The sequence below is a fragment of the Chelon labrosus genome (assembly GCF_963514085.1).
Source record: "Chelon labrosus genome assembly, chromosome: 8".
Classification (NCBI taxonomy): domain Eukaryota; kingdom Metazoa; phylum Chordata; class Actinopteri; order Mugiliformes; family Mugilidae; genus Chelon; species Chelon labrosus.
In genome coordinates, this window is record NC_140358.1 from 19,779,899 (window position 1) to 19,801,812 (window position 21,914).

The window sequence follows — 21,914 nt, forward strand, 5'->3', positions numbered from 1 at the left end:
CCTAAAATTAGCCCCCTCACACATACACTCCCCCCCACCAAGACAGGAGCTCTGGCCCCTTTGGTAGTTAACACACACACACACATGCGTACATGCACACACACATGCACATTCACACACATTGCATTACTGCACTTTTCACAACTCACTGCCGCTGTGGAAGCATCACAAGCTCCTTGGAGGACTTGTCTGTCTTTTTTTTCCCCACGTGACTTATAATGGAGTTTTAAAAACTAAACTGAACTATTTTCGTTGGAAATATCAGCAACAAGAGACGAGGTGAGGTAGGTGTCTGGTTGCAGTTAGTCCCCTGTTTGCTGCTGAGTGTGGACACAAACTGATTTGTGGTGGCGGCGCATGTTCATGGCAAAAAGCTGGGTTATTTTACGTTCATGCCGAAACAGAAAATCAATCCTAGCCACGTAATCATCTCATCGGTGTATGTGTTTACATGTACCATGGTGTCTCTCTGTCATTGCAGATGAAAAGGTTTTGACTTGCTCTTGCCTGGAGTTACATTATGGTTCTGGGCCGAGCTGTCGACATGAGTTTGATGGACATTTCCAAGATCTTCTCCCTGCTGCAGCCCAAGGAGGAGGATGAGGACAACGGGCAGTGTCAGGCCCTGAACGACGCCGTGAGCAGCGACAACGTGACTCTTCTCTCCGAGCTTCTGTCTCAGGAGAATTACAGGAAGTCCATCAATGCTCGAAGCGGGTGGGGGGTCCCGGTGACGCCCTTGCGCACTGCCGCCGCTCTGGGACACCTGAGGTGCCTGGAGTTATTGTTGGAGCACGGCGCAGAGGTGAGGCTCAGAGAGAACGTTGTTGCTGCTGTGGAGCTTTAAGTTAAGGACGGAGAGATGGATTTTTGAGTGGGTGTGGAGGGACACTACAGCTGCGCCCACTGGTGGGTGTAAGAGATATAAGTGTCGTACTTAATTACCAAAATGACATACTACACTCAAACATCATGAATTATTTCCTTTTTCATTAATTAAATATGTGATTTAATTCATAATTTTATATGAATAGATCAAATTTTGCAGTGTAAAAGTAAAGTGGTGACTACTAGCCCACAGAATACAACTATCCAACTCTATCACAGTTGAGCCATTTATTTTCTTTTAACCATTTTTTTTGTGGGTTTCTATTCCTTCATCAATTCTGTGATTGTTTCCATTTTGTAAAGAGCGTCCTCCGTGATAGAGGGGCTCTGTGCACAAGCAAACAAGTCTCTGTAAAAAGATTTTAAAAATGAAACGACTGTGCTGACTCCGCTGCAGCTGACTGAGTCTGCTGCTTTTAGCAGGGGAGCTCCCTTCACTGGTGACCAGGAGACAGCAGCTCGTAAAGTGCTTGTGTAGTTACTGAGCCGAAGGTGACAGCTTGGACTGTAGATGGAAGAAACTGAAAGAAAGAGAATATGATCGTAGCATAGTCAGTGCTGTTAAACTCTGGCTTTGGTTTATACAACTATACTATGATGCTTTCACTGACATTTAGTAAAGTGCATCATCCTTTGCAAAAATGAACTAAATATCCAGGTACTTTTTTGATCGGACATCAGCATGTAATTTGTAGTTCCCATCTGAAGTGCTAAAAGCATAGAGTACTGGTTTCTGTTCTGTTTGTCCCGGATGTCTTTCCTGCTGTTAAGACCTGTTGCTGTGCTGCTGTGTTTGAATCCAGATTGACAGCTTGGACGTGAAGGCCCAGACGCCTCTGTTCACAGCTGTGAGCGGGAAACATCTGGACTGCGTGGTGGCCCTGCTGAGGGCCGGAGCCGATCCCAACGGCAGCCAGTACAACAACTGCTCCCCCGTGCTGACCGCCGCCCGAGACGGCGACGTGGACGTCCTCAGGGAGCTGCTGCATTTCGGGGCCGAGGTGGACGTCAAACCCAAAGTCCCCGAGTGGGCCTCCAACGCCACAGCCTGCAGAGGGCCGCTCTACATCTCGGCCGTGTATGGACACCTGGACTGCTTTAAGCTGCTCCTTCTTCACGGCTCCAACCCAAACTACAACTGCACAGACGAGAAGATGCTGGCCAGGATCAAACAGCCAAAGACAGTCCTGGAGGTGTGTCTCCACTACGGCTGCGGGGTGGAGTACATTCAGCTCCTCATAGACTTTGGGGCAGACGTGTACTTACCTATGCTCACCGTTGACAAAAGTACAAAGCAGACTGAAGCTCTGGCTCTGCTCATCAAGGAGAGAGGTGAGACAGTAGATTCATTTCACACTGTAGTGCCCAAAAGACAAAGCAGAAACAAAAGTAACTGGACTTGTTGGGTTCCTTGAAGACCATTCGCCACTCAAGTGTCTTCTTCAGTTCCAAATTACCTAAATGATTTCAGGTTTTTATTAGGGGCTAGGGCCCACTTGAATCTCACATGACTAGAGTCTTCAATGCTAGTAACTAGGATTACAAACCCTAGTCGTGTGTTTCAGGTGGGTAAATGTCTTCAAGGAAGCCCGCAAGTCCAGTTTCCTTTGTTTGTTTTGTCTTTTGGATACTCCTTGACATGGATGACTGTAGTGTAGAATGCCTCAAAAAGTAAATGCTGTTCAACTTCATTATTTTTTTGTCCATTTGTGTTCCTGCACCAGCGTGTCCCAAAACTCTGATGTCGCAGACTCGACTGGCAATTCGAAGACACCTCCCATCTGCCAACAAGGAACCGGCAATCGACCGTTTGGACGTCCCTCTCATCCTGAGGAACTACTTGAAGCACAACACCTCCGAACTCATGTGATGCTCCAGTTAGCGTCAGTTCATTTGGACAGTGCCTTTTTTCTTTTTTTCTTTTTTTTTTTACACCTCTGTGCTGTTCACTCATATTTAGACGACTGATTCCTAGCTTTTTAATAACTCCCTACAACCAGGAAGAGATAGAGGGCAGGTTTACACACAATCTCAGTTTCTACAGATATTTTTCAGCACTACAAAGCTAGTTTTATTCAGCCGACAAAGAACAACCTGAAGGACTCCATGTTGGAAAATGCGTCCTTCCTCTGAGGAGTGTTACACCGTGGCCGACCACTAGAGACCACAGTAACACTGCACATGGTGCTCGTCCAAGTTAGAGGCCTCTCGCTGGGTATTTTCATCATCTGTTAATCTTTGCGTCACCTTTAGCTCTTTACAGGTGATATTGCCCAATCCTGTTTTACTTCACTACTGTTACTTGTACATCCAGACACAGCTGAAGAAACACACAAACACAGAGGCTGTCTGCGTCACAACAGGATGCCTTAGATCTCATCTGAAAAACAAGCCTTGCATCTTTGGACTTCAAAACATCAGGAAGCGGAGTGCACTGCCTACACTTCAGCGCGGCCAAGTGGGAGCACAGATTTGCATCACGCTCATTACTTATTGATCGGTTACTTGCAGGCTACCATTTGTGGTGGGTTTTGGATTATTTTTTATTCCGCGAATGCCATTCTGATGATGTTATTTATCCGATGCCTTTGAATGTTTCCTCTGTGATAAATCCAGAAGTGCTTAATGTGTCAGCTGTCGGGAAAGGGGGCTCTGCAAACAGGACATGACGTCACGCGGCAGGAAACCCGGCACAATGCTCTCACCCGCACACAGTTTGACGCCTCGACACGCACTTCTGTAGAGGTTTTATTTTCAACAAAAGTACAGCTATATCAGATATGGATTTATTTTTTACAGCGAAGTACAACATATTCCCAGTGCTTCTGATTACATCAAAACATATAATGTACATACAGTTGACATCTCCACTCTCCCATTCACAGTTTCTGGATTGAATAGGCATTATTTTTAAGGTTTTTTTTTTTTCCATTTCTACAACAAATAATCAAACTCAAAGGCCGGCGAGAAAGAAAATGACAAAAGTTTGCATATGGTGATAAAGGATGCGGATACTGTGAGTAAATTCTTCTGTGACAGGGAAAGAAATCTAGACCTCAAACTAGATGGTAATATACAATGAGTAGTTTCCAAATGTTGGGATGTCAGTCTTCTGTTAACCTTGTTGTCATTGAACACCACATCAAGATATGGCTCGTTGAAGACCCTGACTATTGTGAAGCAACACAGGACTGCAAAACCAACTGTGAGGAGTTCCTACTGAAGATGCTGCGACGCTAAATGTGAGCGGCTCATGTACACCCCGGACTAAAAGGAATTACATAAATGTGAGCAAACTCGGATGACTTCAGTTGACAGTCTGCTAACTTGGCTGTCTTGGCTATATGACCGGAAAGAAAAAAATAAAAAGCACAGAAGGCTGTCCTCTCAGCTCTCAGTACAAGGTCGGGTTGATAATTATATAAGACAAAAAAAAAAAATAATAATAATAATCAAACCAATATGTACATCATTTAAACAGTGAGGCCAAAAATGGTGCTGTTTAACACTGCTGTCAATAAATACAAGCGAGGAACTAATTTGTAACGTCAAGTCACCGTACTTCAAAGAATCATTTCTTAAGTAGAAACAAGAGCATGATCTGAATTGCAATGAAGCACTGTGTGTGTGTGTGTGAGTGTGTGTCTTCAGGATTATGGTTATTTTTAGCTCACCCCGAGAGGTTTCGAATTTATTCAGCTCTTCTGCTTGACTACAAATCTATACACAAACAGCCATGATCAGAGCTAACTCCTATTTGGTTCACTGTTGTCATAGAAAAATGATTATACCCGTTTTGGCTCCGCAGATATTGGCATTCCAAAATAATAATAAGAATATTAATAATATTAATAGTAACCAGCAGTCAGAAGCATGACAATGTAGGTTGTAGTCAAATGAAAAGAAAGGTTTGAAATAACAGTTTACAGTACCCATTTTATCTGGGCAAAGAGAACATCAGTGCCTTTTATTCCACTTTATCAACAGTTTCAACGCGAGGGAAAGATGGTCCCCTCTACGTGACAATAAATAAAATAAAAAAATAACAGAAGCTACAACCTGTAATGTGTAGTGAGCAGGAGACAGGTGGACAGAGAAAAGAACTCCCTTTAGTGAGATGGCGTGGGTTTCACAAATGAGCGGTTTCCGCGTCGTGGAGGAAAAGGAAATGCAACTGGAAGTTAAATGAAACTAAACAATCTGTTAAGAGTTGCCTTAAGTCTCATGCAAAATATTGGATGCCACAAGCATGCATTACCTGGTACTGAGGTCTACCGCACGCTAGAACTGGAACAACATTCGTCTCCAACGCAAAATACCAATATCCAAATATATGATCTGTTCTTTTTACAGTATTTACAGTGTGTAGCTGATAAAGGTAAAATAGATGATTCTTCTTTTGACGCATAACTCACTGTTATTAATATACTTTGAATGTGAAACCTAACTTGACTAGTTAAAATCATTTCCTACTATATATTCAAATGAAATCTCTCAGCATGTTAAATAACAATAAAGGAATTCTATGTAGTTCCTAAATTCGTCTTGTGCAATAAGGTTGCTGCTATGTGATAGAATATAATAAGGTGTTTTAAGTGTTTCAGTCAGACGGCACAGTATCTACTCATATGGAAAAGGAAGGCCTGACCTCTAAGTTTCTGTCCGAGTGGATCTCGTGCACTGGGGAACGAGGAATTCCCAGTGAGAGAGAGAGAGAAAGGAAGAGAGTGAGAGATGCACTGAAGGGAAAATACATGACTAATTCAAATCTGCCTGTGAAACTGAATAGATAATCACTAGTGGAATGCTGGAAGGCACTGTTAGATAGCATCTCTCTTCTCCGCAGCAGAACGGGCCAGCAAGTGCGCATGATTATGTGTCTCTGTGTGTGTGTATGTGTGGGTATGTTTGCCTGCATGCTTGCGTCTGTTTGTCGGTACTGGTGGTAGTGTCGAGGAGGGAGGTGGGAAGGAGTAGGGGGGTGGGTGGGGGCGTAGCACGGGACCTGAGGTTATCATGGCCTGGGAACCATATCTTTTTGCTGTGCCAGACGAGGGAATTATCTTCCAAAACAATCTCACTGGGAGCCATCTCTCTACAGACACCAGCAGCCAACTCACCCATTTCTCAACTTTCTTTACTGAAACAAAACATAAATTACACAACATACAAAGCAATTCTAAGGTCTTTTTTCCAATAGGTTATAAGGCCTATAAGAAGGCAAACAAATGACATAGAACAATATATAACTCTTTCAGATCACGTTGTAGTGAATAGTGAAGATATATAATGATATATCACATTGCACAAGTTGTCATACTGTATATGTACTGTCCATCAGGTGATATAATTCAACACAAAATCTGCGTCTGAGGTCAAAATATGAGCACAAACCATGGACAGATGTTTCACTTACATTCCAAGTGTAGAAAAAGAATACACCTTCATGACGTGTGGGGATTTCTCCTCAGTTCTTCTCAGATCTTCTCTGTTCCTAACGCCTCTGCTGGAGGACTCTACGGCAGGATCTCTCGCGCAGCAGCTTCAGGGACTTTGTTGATTAAACAAATCAATCTGATCAGGCCACAGTCCTTTGTAAATCACTTAACGGTGCCAGAGCTAAGTGCCAGAACATGGATCAGATCTGGAAAACAACGTGACGGGGCAGAGAGCCAAGATTTGAAGCTGCAGTCTTTGGAGATGCATGAATCTGTCAGAGGACACCTGCATGCTACAGATTAAATTCACCTTTCCGCTTCCCTACTACAGTGTTTGCCGCCCTGACTCAGTTTTTTGTCCACTGCACCCACCATTAACCACTTTTTGACCATTTTCCCCCCTGTGCTGGATGGGGTTCTTACTCTTGTCTCACACTGCAGCATCACATATTTGCATCGCTCGTATTCAAATTAGAGAAAAAGGAATTCGTAATATGTGCTGTGCTTTTTACAGTGAGAGCAAACCGAAATAATTAACTGGAGAAGTCTTTTACAGCTGACATGAAAAAGAGATGTTTTAGACCTTGGCCAACACATCACGTTTGCCTCTCATTTCCGGAGGTAGGCTGTGCTCTTTCCAAACACCCAGCGAGCTGCCAGCACAGTGCTACAGGGGTGGTCTCTAGGGAGAGTAGGGTAGGGGCTGTGAAACAAGGCAGGTGGACCATAGCCTGCCTATCTCCTGCTCCCAGCTGTTTCATCTGAGCGGCAAGCTCTCTATCAAATGTGGTGCACAGACACGCGGCGTGATCGGATATGAATACCCTGTCAGAAGTGGTTGGTGAAAGGATGTAAATATTCTATTGATGTTCCGACTATTGATTTGTTCCTTGACCCATCGTATCATGGCCAATGGCAACTTTCCAAAAGAATGAAACTCTTCCTGTGAGAGCCACTGACTCACAGAGGCAGGTGGATAGAGAGATAGAGAGGACAAGAGGGACGCAGAGAAGGAGGAGAAAATCAGTGAGGGGAGGGGGCTATTATATGCACACAGCTAGAGAGAGGAGGAGGAGGAGTATGGCGCGCTGGGAGTGAGGAGGAGATCCAGACGCAGACGTCAGTGGAGCGGAGATGGCCTGATCGGTCTGTGATCAATGGTTGGATGAACTCAGACGTGACGAAGCTCGGCAGGTCGTTCACACACCCCAGACAAGTAGCTGAGGTCGTCAGTAATCAATCGCACATTCAGAAGAATGCAACAAACAATCTCACATAGCAGCAAAGCAAGATCTCAGCTTTTGGACACAATCATACTACTAGGAATGACCTGTCTTGGTTTCTTTCCAGATGATGGATTAAAAATGAAATCATTTAACAATCTCAATAACTCCAGGACATTCAGATGGCATGAATATGCGGAATCCAAGGGAAAAAGTTCATGACAGTTGACTCAGCAGGAGAAGCATGATAACTAAGAACGTTACTAACATATATGAATTGTAAAGTTGTATTTTTCTCAATTTTTCTTTTTTTAAATCCAAGTCTTCAGTCCTCTTGCTGCTTCCAAGGGCGCTCTATATTAACATTGGTCCTTAACTTCAAAGTCTCTTGTGTATGTGTGTTTTTCTTCATCATGATAATCCAGTGTTTAGTGCTTCTAAGAAAAATAGCTGGTCCTTCAGAAGAGTCTGTGTATCTCTATTTCTTAAATGGAGCTAATCTACTAAAATTCTGCCAGAAAGGAGCCTGGCCTCTTTTGGATTGACTGAATTCAAAAACCTCTCCTTGTGCCATGTCCTCCGTAACCTCATACTGCCCCGCACTGAGTGGGTCCTGGGGGGGCGGGTATGAAGGGGGTGTGCACCTGTTTACACCTAGGAAGGCAGGTGCAAAAAGAGCAGGGGAAGGGGACAAGGAGGCAGTGCAGGGCACAAAGCGAAAGAGGAAAAGAAGGGAGGTGGATAGCAAAAAAGGAAACATCATCAGTAATGTATCTGAAACAGGCACAACAACACAACATCAAGTCATGCTTCCACAGAAAACAGGCACGTAGACATACAAAATGAGCCTTTGGTGTTAACATTCCTGCATATTAATCCTGAGATATGATACAGTATGATCATATGATGACAGCTGAATTGAGAGTTAAGTGGAATTCAGCTCTTGCAATGACACAAGGGAGACTTAAGATGCTATTCAAGCAAAGTGTGTAGCAGGCAAACAAGAGAACTAACAGATTTCATCATGATGGATCCAGGCATTTGGACGAGGGACACTGTTATTCCGTGTTTGATAACAGCACGTTTGTTTGAATAGCACCTCTGACACTTGAGAACACAAGAGTGGCGAAATAAGAGCCAACAGAAAGCTGTTAATATGCATTTAACTACACTCTACAATGTCATTTAGCTACAGTCTACAAGCATCACAACTATGCTACTGTAAGTAATAGATAGATACAATCAATATTTTGAGATGAAAGATTCAAAAGTTGCCATGGCATCTTAGAAAAATGAAAAGATGAGAAACAATGTTTTTTTTGGTTTTTTTTAAACAGGCATTTTGCCCATCACTGTTTTAGCAGTTAGAAGGGTTCAATCCATTTGTGTTAGTGTAACTTATCTTGGATAGTCAAGATAATGCTTGTAAACAGATTGGACAGTGACTGCATGCTCCAATGCCAACGTTAAACACAACACCTCCCAATGCTGCTTAGCAGTTGCCATGGCATCTTATTGTGCTAGCTCTAAGGAGAACTCTAATGCATATACCTTTATCATTTTCAAACCATGTCCATACAACATGGCCCTCTTTCTCAAGATGAAATCTATAAATGAATCTGAAATTCAAGAGAGTACTTCACCTTGTGCCAGCCATGTACACATACAGCACTTAGAAACACACAACATTTACTTCTGACAGACATCTACAGGGATCCTAACGTCAGAGAGAACATTCCAGCAGTGGTCATTAGTTAATTAATACCTTAATGGATGGTCATGCTTATTGTGCAACTGGCAAGAACACCATTAATGGTAAATGTACAAACATCTAGCCTAGCACTAAAATGGCTAAACCTTAAAGGATGATACCAGCAGTTTGGATATGCGGGTCCTCAGTCGCTGATGCTTTGTCAGGAACTATCATCTTGAATAACTGGTTTGACATGTTCTTCTGTTACTGAGATAGTCGGCAGCTGTTGGTAAGAATCAATTTGTCGCCGTCATGGTTTTTGAACGCAAGCTAACTTCAAGGTGGCATGTTTTTTGTCTCGCTGTCGTACGTGTTTCATGCAGTATCAAGAAATAATGACTTAAATATGTCCACTAAGAAGCAGACTCAACCTTATGTGTCGGTTTTGTTTTGGTAATCTGCTTGTAAATGGAAATGAAAGCTCCAACAACCACACTAACTCAGTAAAAGAAAAAAATATATATCAAACAGTTGTCCGTGGTATTAAATCGTTTCATGACAAGCGTGACCCAGGACCCACATACGAACACCGCTATCATCCTTTAAACTCAATACTTCATGCAAACAGCCCTCTGTCTTTTCATTGATGCTTAACAGCTGCTTAATAACTCATATCAAGTCATCCTCATATATGGGCTGACAGACATTTAACTCAATGGAAAAATATTGGAAGTAATATAGCGAGAAGACATGAATCATCTTGACTTTTCTAGCTTACGTAGTACGAGGCTGGTCTAGGTCCATTCATAAATAAAGTATGTGTTAAAAAAAAAAAAAAAAAAAGTGCGAAAAGTTAAATAAAAAAAAAAAAAAGAGAGAGCAGGTTAAGGGGAAGAGTAAACAGCGATGAGAAGACAGAGCACACCAGCGAGAAAAAAAAAAGGGAAATCACCTGATATCTTCTTGTTGCCTCACCTTTCTGTTTGGTCACCTTTCTCACTGTCATGGCTGCCTGTCGCTTCTGGTACTCAGAGATCTCAAAACCTAGACAGCAACATACACAATATCGTATGATTGACAGATGTTCTACAAAAGGACAGCAGATCAGAGCTAAAACCTGACTGTCTTGCTCATTTATTGCCTGTGTTTTGTGCTACAAATTCACCATTTTGCATGCTGGAGCAAAAATAACATAAACAGTACGAATCTGATGCTTCAGTGTCACCTGTGATCGAAACTAAAGGTTTCCAAATAGGGAGGTGAAGAGAAGTGTGTGACTAACCGATTTTCTCGTCCTCCTGCACCATCTTCCTCTCCTCATGGAAGGCCCTGAGCCAGCGGATCTTCTCCTCCGGCTTCTTGGCCAGGAAGATGTGGATCTCCTCGCTGTCTTTGTTGCACAATTTAAAGGCGTTCTTCACGCTGACGTTGAAATCATCGTCGCGCCCGTCAATGGCGTCCCGCACCTCATAGCGATCCATGTCGATGCGGCCCTTATAGTACAGGATGTCCCGACGTATCAAATCCTAGTGAAGAGGAGAGAAAGATGCCTGTTAGTGTGTGTGTGTTAGCTGTACCTTAGAGGTGTCAACAAGCATCCTTCTCTTAGTATCTTAAGAATCTGTCTCATGCAACCCTTTCCATCTGCTGCCTAATCATGAAAACGCACACATTACAGAACACCATATTTCTCAGTAAATCTGCTGCTCGTTTAACATCACAACAAAGATGGAAAATACTGTTTCAAACACTGACATTTACACTTAGCAGTTTGCTAACTACATCAGTACTAAATAATGCATACCCACACAACACCACTGCAATATGCAATTGTTGTAAAAGCTTACAATGCTCAGTTTTTGTTTTTTTTGTTCACAAATTGTGTCTGCCATGTGTTTTTTCTTTCTTTCTTGGCAGTGGTACGGCTGCATTAGATGATTGTTTCTATTACTGATTAATGTGCACATTATTCTCTCAGTTTACAAATGAATACATTTGAAAACAAAACTTTTGCAGGGATCATTTATTTTGTCTGATCAACTGTTGAAAATCTCAAGATGTTCCAATTCAGATTAATATCAAAGCAAAACGAGTAAAACAGGAATTATTCACATTTGAGAAGCTAGCTGGAATTTGAATTAATGTATGATCAACATTGAGCATAGTTTCTCATCAGTTAATTGATGTATTGACTGACTGTACTGCAGCTGTACACATTATGGTATGGAATTGAACTACAACAGATGCATAAGTACGCAGAATGCAAAGGGTGCTTGAGTTCATCAAGCACAAACAACCTTAACCAGTTTATGATGGCCTCATAAAACAATCCTCACTGTGACGTCTTTCTTAGGAAGGAATAAATCCCCAGACACACTATAAGGTCAGCAAGGTTACCAGAAAGAAAGCATCAGGTGTCTTTTAATAAGCGTGTAGAGACAAATGTACATCTTTGTGCTGATAAGGAAGAGATGAGAGGAAAAGATGGAAGACTACATGCAACGTGCTCCTAACACACCCTAAGGGCTGTTAAAAGATATTACACATGTTGTACTGAGGATGTTGGATAAGCAATAGTAAAACAAAGACTGGAATTTATAAGTGTATAGTGTGTCTTAGAGCTGCCTTTAGTCAGTGGACCAGAACAGCATGCACACATGGTGTGTGTTTGCTGGAGTTCATTTCTGGTGCCAGAGATGTTCAGCTGTGATAGAGAGGGGGAGAAAGAGGACAGATGGAAGGACAGAAAAACAGAAAGGCTGTATATGTATATTTCTTTAATTTCTGTGTGTGTGTGTGTGTGTGTGTGTGTGTGTGTACGTGGGTGCTGTAATAAAATGATTGTACCTCTGTGCATAAGTGTACGTGCGATGATGCAGTAATTCGGCCTCTTGTGTATATTTGTGTCTAAATGTCTGTCTGCATTTGTGTTCTTCTGTCTGTGTATGCATAGAGTCTGGCCGAGCGTGAAGATTCGTCTGACAGGAGAGCACAGCCCTGGTGCATCAGAGCCCCAAATACCATGACTCCATTTTGTGAAAGGCGCTGAGGATTTGAACGCATCTTCACTGAGGGCTGGTGTGTCTCTGACAGTATTATGTAATCCATGTGCAGCTCTTGACTATGGTTGTAAGAAGTCACATTGTCTTCGAGCATGTCCGTCACAGCCCACGTGATACAGCAACTTTCAAGAACACAAGCCGAGGGTGCGTTTTAGCGCATCAACTTCTTTTCACCCAATCAAGGCTTCAAATAAAAGCAAGAACTGGAACAAAAATGAGAGCGAGAGAGGGAGCGTACCTTCTTACAGAGGACCAGCTGGTGATCAAAGAGGAAGAAGACTCGCTGCTGGCTGCGTCCATACGGCTGATAGATCCATGACAACTCCCCAGTGTAGATGAGCTCCGAGCTCCTGTCCAAGATATCATCCCCCTAGACAAAAACACAGAAAAACAGTTAAGAAATGAAAAAAGAAAAAGACACTTCTGCTACAGTAAAAATCAGTTTACTCATACGGGATAGGCCTCCTTTCCCCTTGGCCTGTGGAAACACTTATATAATGTCTTCTGTGGCTCTGAAGTATCATAAGATTTTTTCATATAAAGAATGTCTGTTTATTAAGCAGTGGAAGTAAAACAAAATATCCTATAAAGCTGAATTATGGAATATGCACATACTAACAAAAAGTCATAATACCTGCTGCATTGTGAGATTAAGATAACATAAGACAACGGCAGGAGTGCAATATATTACGTATGAATTTCTAACTAACTAATTAACTACAGTTTGGTGAAAACACAACCAGAGGTAAATAAAAGGCTGAAAAAACCCCCGCAGAATTAGACAGGATGAAGTAATGAAACAATAAGCAGATATAGACAGATGTGTTGTCCAGGTGATATCTGTGTCCTTTAGTATCATATGACTTGTCTTCTGCTTCCATAATTTCCATTAAACCAAAGTGCCAGATTATTGCTGATGCATATAGTGACAGCCAATCATATAATGCTGGGTCATGTTCGGGTGTAAAAGCTGAGATGAATCCCGGTTCAGTTTGACTTAGATGACTAATTTGTGGAATTATAACAGCATAAATGCATTGCTTTCACAAAGTAGATATAGTATACTGTACATACCTCCCAGTCCAGAACCGAGGCTTGCCACTGAGCGATCTTGTCAATGTTCTCCAGCCTCCTCTTCCTCTCGTTGATCTGCTGAGTGACGTTCCGCATTACTGCCAGGGCTGCTGCCACGTATCGATAGTCACTACGGACACAGTGCGCACGTAATTACTCCGGGGTGTTAAAGGGCAAAGTTATAGCTCTTGGAGGCCGGCCACTTAAACGTATGTAATGTTGCTGTAGTGAATGATAAAAAGTAGCCTATTAAAGACAGGGGTTATAAACTCAAGTTACAGCAGTAAGTGTGTTGGAACGGAGTCAAAATAACACACTGCTATTTAATTCTCATCAGCCACTTTCTCCGTTCACAGTTAACTCTGACTGTGTCTATGCTAACTGAGCTGGATTTATCCCTCTGGCTTAGATGTGCTATGGATCCAATCCTCACTTTGGAAGATAATGTGTGTGCGTGTGACAGTGTTGTGTGTGACAGTGAGAGGCCTATATCTGGCAGATCCTCCACAGCTCCTAACAGTCAAACACTGTGATCTGGCAGGCCTCGCTGGCAGAGCTGGCACCTGTCCCTCTCTGGCTGAGAACGCGGGGTTTGTGAATGACCTGGAGCTGGCTGAGACGCACTGAATCACTCACACCATGTTTCTGTGGGTTTGCACGCATGAGTTTGCACATCTGGATGTTCCCGTATGTGCATGAGAGCTCATCTGCAAATGATTAAAAGTGCGCACTCTGCTTCTGTGCTGTGCATGCAGCGTGTGGAAAAAGTGCCAACGAGAGCCCCAATTCATATTTAATCTGTAATCTATTTATAAACACGATTCTGTCCAATGATCTTATGGGCATGTATTGACATGAAAATGATATGACTTTCTTATGAATAGCCGTACTGTAGAATATATTTCCAATACAAATGAGGTTCCTGCGAATGTTTTCCTCTAAAACCTTCACAGAAAGCTGGACAGCGCAACACAGCGTTTTTCAGTTCATGCATGGATAATTACCGCTTCAGTGGAATATACCCAGCAGCTGCAACAGCTGCAATGCAACACAATGCATCTGGAACACAACGATGCATCAGTAATGGCTTTTTTTTTTTTTTTAAGAAAGAGACAAAATGCTATGAAACATAATCAATAGATCTAATGTGATCTAGGCCATGGCGTACAGTACCTGTGCTCCTGTGCAGTGTATTTGAGAAGTTCAGCCAACTGGAGTGGATATTTGCAGATTTTCTGAACAGGGGTGAGCAAGAAGCCATCTATGGCAATGTCAATCATTTGCTGGAGGAGGCGACAGGCCTCGAAGAAGTGCTGGTATCTGCCGTCCCTCATCAGTTTGCTCAGTTCCATACAAGCATCCAAATGGTTGTTACAGTATTCTGAATAGATCCAGAAACCATCTTGCTGTAGTGTAAATGAGTAGAAAGGTACGTGATCAGAGAAGATAATATAAGATAATAACAGTAACATGATCAATAAAACATGCTGGGAAGCCGATGTGTACATAAAAGAGGCTGAAGAGGTTTCTAAACTTCAATTAGAGCTGTTTATTTAAGCTCCTGACGTAATTATTCCCTCATCTTGAGATAAATGATTTGCTGGTGACTTAATTATCTCCACAACTTAAATGTTATCTCGAGATAACAAGATAATTACATTCAGATCTTGAGATAATAGGCCCAACTAAATTATGCAATTATGTCTGTCATTGGCTGGACACTGCATATATGTCTATTTTTATTTTTATTTTTTTTACTCAATACTCACGTGTTCTAAAAAGCATGGCCCAATTTCAGAGAGGTGCGGTTCCTCTGTGTTGTACTGTTTCTCCAGATCTCTGACGAAACCCATCTGGAAGCGGTAGATGTCCTCGATGTTCCCAAAAATGACCTTCAGCTGGTCATCATTAAACATGTCCACGCGCTTCCTGCACTGACGCAAGTAGCCCTGCAAAAATATAGGTTACAACTACTGTGAGGCTTACAAATATGATACAGTTTACATGTATCATATCATGTGTAACATTTTTCGCATAGAGTACCAGGTCCTGAACTGTGGCATTGCTGCCTGTACAGTAGTTCATTAAATGCCCTCAGTCTTTGGCCTTTTGTGAAAAGATCTCCACTAAGTTACCCAGAATTCTCCCTGCTGTTGTGGTGGAATATATTCTTTTTGTAAAAGGATTAAAATGTCTCTATTTGAGAAACATGACATATATTTCATAATCAAATAATTACAGGTAATGGATCCAGACCAACAATTCCCTGTATTTACTGTATAATAACCTAGGGAGCATAGTGATAGTCACCTTAGTAACCAGACCAGATATTACAGCCATGAAATGTTCTATGAAAAACAGTCCTTATGACATCAAGCATTCCTAAGTCCATGAACGCCTTTACCTGCATTAAAGTCTTTGTTTGAGAATGCTCATGGCAAAATATAAATCTCCCCTCTGACCGGCTTGTCATCTATTCCTAAGCTTAGATATCCATCAACCTCACTCCACTGCTTGCCTGTGCATGTTTATGCAAATTTGAAAAAAAATGCAGGATGCGCCCATTAGCAAGCAGTGTGGAGGGGAAGAGGTGAAATTTCTGCTTTATTGCAACTATTTTTAAACATTACGCTTCAGCTGAAAAAAAAACAAGGGTATAGAGAGGATTAAGGAAAGATGATTAGATAAGCAAAAATTTGCACCAGAAACCACCCAAAGTCAAAGTGCTAGAAAGATAGACTCACTTGCCAGTTTGCATTCTAATGTAACAATCTTGAACTAAATCTTATCTTGATGAAGATATTCACCCCAGTTTAACAGCACCACCTAACTACACTGCCCAAAATGATCATACTTTCTAATGATGTTTCAACATACAAGGGGATTTAGTGTAGGACATTTGTTTTCACTGGTGTACTGAATGTTCATTGTACTGTAATCTGATATGACTGCTGTGCCCACATGCAATGGCTGGTGGTGACAAACTGCATTTTAGAAACAGTCTCATTGAACTAGCTTACATTTTTGTGAATGTGTCTTTTTACAGAACAATATTAATATAGTACATTTATGCATCTACCACAAGATCAAACCAAGCCCACACATATGTACATACTAAGCTGCGGATAGAATCACTAAAAAACAACATTTAAACAATGGTAAAATCATATTAGTTCACAGTTCTTAAGGAATTAAATTGTTATTTTAATGCGTGAAATATATGTGACTTGGGTACATTTAAATGAGTCTAAATCATATGTTCAGACTTAAGATTCAAATATAGGTTTGGCAATGTATTTTAGCTTTTCTAAAAGGCTTGCAATGCTTAAAATGCAACAAATGTCAGGGGATGTATTTATTTTTATTAGGTGTGAATCTTAGCTTGTCACTTCGGCATGATTCATAATGACAAATTTAATCGGGACTGCCAGGACTACTGTGTACAGCTGACATATTGTGATTTCCCATTTAACAAAAAGACCATTATTTTTGGACTGTTTTGCAATCGAGAGAAAAAAATACGCCTGGAATAAAAGTGTGAATGTGGGAGTGTTACGAATTCATACTAAATGCTTGGGTAGCATCGGAAAACAGCGGCTTAATTCAGCCTCTTACCATATACTTCCTGTCCTGCTCTACGACACAGCAAGGAGCAGCAGTGTATATGTGCTCATGTTTAGTACCTCACAGATGTCCTTGAGGTGTTTGATGTAGTGCCTCTCTGTGCTCATGATCTCATTGATGACGTTAGCCCTCATCTGATCTCGGTTTTGGAGGGGTGAGCCCAGACACAGGCAGTCATTGGTCGGATCCAGGTGCCCATTCTGCACCTCGCTGGTCCCCTCAGCTGGCTCAGCTCCGCCGTCCTCCTGGTTCACCCACAGCTGAGGACAAATACATGCATACACACACCCACACAAAGAGCCACAAGCACTTGAATAAGACATGTACATTGTTGAGCGCATAAATCTGATGGAAAAATAAAGTATTAGTAAAAATATTCATATGTAATCATAATAATTGTTATTAAAATCATAAAATCTTTTCCTTAAAACTGGCACCAGTCTGTCTTCTGTATGAGCATGAACACACCCACACAAACACACATCTTACACACACACAGCTTCATTAAGAGGGTCTCTGGCAGTTTGGACAGTGAGTAAGACTCGTGGTCCAGCATGTCAGGAAGGTGAGGGATACACTGCCAACCACTCCAGAGTATAAAAAAAGCCTCTTTCTGAGAGTGAGGATATTCTCAGGATATTCAATGCCAAACTTTGGCCCTGTGTGTGACTCAAATAAATCTCCCCCCCTACACATAAGCATGCATATTCACTCTCACACCACCTCGTGATTTCCTCACGCAAGCATGAACTCACGCACACAGTTCCACATACACAGCGTATTCCACTCTCGCTCATAGAAAGGGCCAAGTGAGCGTGGTTTCAGATGCCCAGCAGCCAACACCTGATGACACACAGTTTGCCAAGAGAACATCAAAGAACCGACGGGTAGAATGCCAAACACAAGATGGGAAATGTAGCGCCACAGACAAGCAGAGTGACAGGTGGTAGAGCACTGACTGCAGACTAGCACTAGTAGCGCAGCATTAAGACTGAGCAATAGTCAGAGTCAATAGTAAATAGAGTACTGAAGAGTATTATCCATGTTTGAAATAGAAATAACCATGTATATTAACAAGAATAAATATGATAAAATCCATCTACGAGAACACTAATGTAGAATTTTAGTATAGGCCGTTAGGAAGACATGTCACATTATCTTTACTTTTGACTCATCAGTTCTGCCTCTCTATCGACCCCGTTGAGGAATGATGTGACAACGTCATGGGTACGTTAATGTCTGGTAATGTCGAGGGTACGCTGCGTGGACAGACTAGAGCGGGCGGGTGGGCGGATAGGCTGGATGGGTAGATGAAGTTGGGAAAACGCACCTTTGACGTGGTGTTTTGGAACCGTGGAGTTGCTATGGGGTTGATATAGAAAACCTGTTTTGTTTGGGGCTGAGGAGGGTGGGGTTCCACCTTGGAGAGAGAGAATGACAGAACAGAAAGATACTTTTTGGTTGACAGTCAGTCAGCCTGTCTGCCCTGCCCTCTCAGGAGTGAATATGGAAAGGTGGACAGGTGGGAATGGCCATGAGGAGTGTCTTGGGGGGGTTGCTCTGCTGTGGGAAGTTTCCACCTGTAGTAAGGACGCTAATTCTTCCTTTATTAAGATGAAGGTTCCCTCCAGGCATGTTCAAAGACATATATAATTGCTTTGCTTTGAATAACTACTTGTGTCTGATATGATGCAATTCTTAAAATGACATTTACACCTCCTCACTCGTTGGATTATTTAATTTTTTTTTTTTATTATTCAAAAGCTAAATTACTGGATATAATAATAATTTCTCCTACTTTAATGAAAGCTCACTTTCAAGGTATGTGCAATGCACATAAGATGCCACATCACACTTTGTTAAGTCTCACTATTTAAAATGGCAAAAATCAGCTTCCAGATATACTTTATTCAACAAAGATATTAGGTGGGCTCAGAGAAATTGGCCACTGTCAGCGGAGGAATTTGAAAATCATATTCTCTGAGTATCCGTCTCTAAGCAGTGAAAGTCCAACATCTAAGAGAAGTACAACTGGAATAAATTAGAAGTAAAAGAAAGTATGCAACAACATGCAGTAGTTGCATCAGACTTGTGTGTTTATACAGTTTGGGATTTAGTTGAACTAAGATGTGAGTGATGTTATATAATCACTATGTAACGTGAGGATGTTGTCAATTTGTATTGCAGGGTAGGAGTTGAAGGTGATGCCGAACTGTAAAGGAGGCTCGTCAGCATCTTTCGTTGTCCCTGAACACCCGCTAAAGGCACTTAGTTAGCTGTTCTCTGATCTCGTGAGTGTTATGTATTATTTAAATAAAGTATTATTTAACAGTGCATTGTCGGAGCAAGGATATCGTTGTGTGTGTTTTGTGCATGTGACACAATGATTATGCAGGTGTCCTTTCTATTATGTGTATTTATCAGTTTGTGCGCATATGTTCCCCCGCCTCCATTCCTGCAAGTGTGTGGGTGTCTGTTGTGTCTATGGTCGCTGGCCAGCCATGGTTGCAGCTAACTCACCCGTACAAAGCTGGCAGGGAACCATCCTTCCTCCTCATCAATCTGGCCCCACCACCAGTCCTTGTTGGAGGCGTCCAGCACCTTGATGACGTCCCCGGCCTTAAACGCCAACTCCCGGTCCGCCATCGTCACATGGTCCCATACCGCCTCAGCGTTGACGATTGAACCTCCACTTATCAACTGAAGAAATCGGAGGGAGAGACAATGTATATCTTATGTTTTATTCATGTTTTACGTAAACCCAATAAAACAGGAGTGAACAGTACACATTCATCAATAACTACAGAGCAAAGTGATCTTATACAGTAAATAAACCAAATTTAAACTGATTGTACTACAGTAATATGCTTCATTTTGGCCTCAGCTTGTGTGAATCCTTTTTGTTAAACCCACTCAGATTACTAATGGATGCAAATACACACCCTCAAAGCCAGGGCCCACTGGCAGCTTAGGGACTGCACTGCAAATAGAACAACACAATAGCCAACACAGACCATAGTACAACACAACAAAATACAACAACACAAAAAAGGCAGAGCCATTAGTGGAGAAACAACACAGTGTTCAGAAGCACAGCACCAGTCTCCACACAGGGACGGTAATTGGCCCATTATGACATTAGAATAATTACATGTGTTAATGTAATATAAATGCTGAGGAGCAAACAAATGTGAAGGGATAATCTCCCTTCCTTCATGCTGTCACCAGGGCTTGTTATTTCATCTGCAGCAGTGTCTTCCACAAAACACGGACAGATGACTCATCAAATCTTTTCTATTGATTTAAAAATCATGAATAAATAATGTGGACATTATGTGACCCTGAAAATAAACGTTTAAATTGCACCACTGTGTGCTTGTACATGAGCAGAGTATTATAGGATGTGCAGCAGCTGGGTATAGTAAGGGCATGGAAGACAGTCAGGTGATCAGTATTCTTCAGGGGATTTGGAAAGGCTAAAGGTTGTTCTAATTAAAGGACAAGAAACAGCAGACAATGTTCTTGAGACGGACCCGAGTCTGACATCATCAATCTACAGCCATGCCATCCGTCACACGCACAAATTAGCTTTGTTGTCTTGAGAAGTGCACACCCATGCATGCGTACTCACGTGCAGCCACACTTTTAACTTAGTATGCATTAAAAACCTGTGTATGCATCTGTGGCACAGTCCCAACTGTTTGTTTCAATTGTTCTCTCCATAGAAGTGTTCATCAGCATTCTCGAGTCCAGAGCTAACCATGCATCCAGTCCCTGGGGCTGTGGGCAGAGCAGCCAGCGCTAACCAAGCCTGACAGGAGATGCTTAGGCTCTAGGTAAGGAGTTATCAAAGGCCCTGGAGACAGGAATGTCACATGGGTGGATACAAAATTAGTAAGTATTTTATTAAAGCCTTTGCTTGATCGAATGCAGATTCTATCATCTTTTAAATTGAGCTAATTGTTTTCTTCCTTTAATCGTATAAGATAATTTTGCCTGAGAAACTCTTCTAAAAAGCCACCTGATCATTCTGCAGTGTATCTGTATGAATGTCCATGAGAAACAACAGATTGTGTGTGTTTGTTTGAGGAGATCCCATGAGGATCTGAGCTCTCAGACTCAGCATGTACGTTGGCCCCTCAACCTGTAGACCAGCCAACTTCCCTGATGGCTTACTGAGACAGCTACAGGGGGTATAAGCCAATCAGGGCAGAGAAGTGTACACAGGGAGGGACATCCATGCCTGGAAGGGAAAGAACAGCCGTCGTCATGGTGACAGATGAGGATGCTTCACTGGTATTGACAAGATGATGGGATGAGGCAAGGACACTTCAGGATGCACCAGAATATTTCCAAATTTAGGAGTGTGGGTGTGTGTGTGTGTGTGTGAAAGTAGTCACCCAGATAGAGGGAATAACAATTACTGTTATAGATTATTAAAACCACAATCCCACAGCTTTAATGTGACAATTTCCATGTCAACGTAAAATGCAGAGCTACATACTAGAGGCCTCTGCATGCAGGTTTCATATCAGAGGTGTCATTGAATTGATCTATTCAGAAAGGAATCACTTTGAACTTGGAGCTGGGGGTAACAATAGCTTGTAGCCTATATCTCAAAGCTCTTCACTACAGGAAGAGAGGAGGATTACCGCAAAAACATGTGTCACGCTGCCATGGAAACAGGGCAGATGAATAGTGCTCAAAAACATTAAAAAATCATTGTTGATTCAGGAAAAGGAATTTGATTTAAACCAGCTTTGACACAAACGTACATGTGCAGGAAGCGAAAGTTGTACTTGACCGTCGCCATCTGATGCCTTGAGCTCTGCCTGAAACAGCTCCACAGAACAGCCCATAGAGCAGATGAGCCTTGGCACTGAGGTCAGCCTTACTTCTTGCCCTCCCCCCG

The 21,914-nt window shown here is 42.1% G+C and overlaps 2 protein-coding genes across 6 annotated transcripts in view; one reads left to right on the forward strand and one right to left on the reverse strand.

Annotated features, from left to right (window-relative positions):
- Nucleotides 1–520: 520 nt before the first annotated feature.
- On the forward strand, nucleotides 521–2,889 carry asb12a (ankyrin repeat and SOCS box-containing 12a; the record flags this gene model as incomplete). The annotated part of the gene is made up of 3 exons (XM_084549788.1): nucleotides 521–805; nucleotides 1,692–2,220; nucleotides 2,613–2,889. The coding sequence occupies 3 exons, from the start codon at nucleotides 521–523 to the stop codon at nucleotides 2,756–2,758; spliced, it is 960 nt and encodes a 319-aa protein (XP_084405914.1). The 3' UTR covers nucleotides 2,759–2,889.
- Nucleotides 2,890–3,647: 758 nt separating this feature from the next.
- LOC311491802 (rho guanine nucleotide exchange factor 9) overlaps nucleotides 3,648–21,914 on the reverse strand; it is a 40,056-nt gene continuing 21,789 nt past the window's right edge. For 3 of the 5 annotated variants that reach the window (XM_084549836.1, XM_084549835.1, XM_084549838.1), the window contains 9 exons: nucleotides 19,523–19,702; nucleotides 17,062–17,262; nucleotides 15,148–15,327; nucleotides 14,552–14,784; nucleotides 13,379–13,508; nucleotides 12,543–12,674; nucleotides 10,525–10,768; nucleotides 10,218–10,286; nucleotides 3,648–8,203 (listed from right to left, as the gene is read on the reverse strand). In XM_084549836.1, coding sequence (XP_084405962.1) covers nucleotides 8,028–8,203; nucleotides 10,218–10,286; nucleotides 10,525–10,768; nucleotides 12,543–12,674; nucleotides 13,379–13,508; nucleotides 14,552–14,784; nucleotides 15,148–15,327; nucleotides 17,062–17,262; nucleotides 19,523–19,702 — 1,545 coding nt within the window. In that variant the 3' untranslated portion in view covers nucleotides 3,648–8,027. Of the gene's footprint in view, nucleotides 8,204–10,194; nucleotides 10,287–10,524; nucleotides 10,769–12,542; nucleotides 12,675–13,378; nucleotides 13,509–14,551; nucleotides 14,785–15,147; nucleotides 15,328–17,061; nucleotides 17,263–18,332; nucleotides 18,423–19,522; nucleotides 19,703–21,914 lie in introns of all 5 variants that reach the window. The other 2 variants (XM_084549839.1, XM_084549837.1) reach the window with 2 other exon arrangements.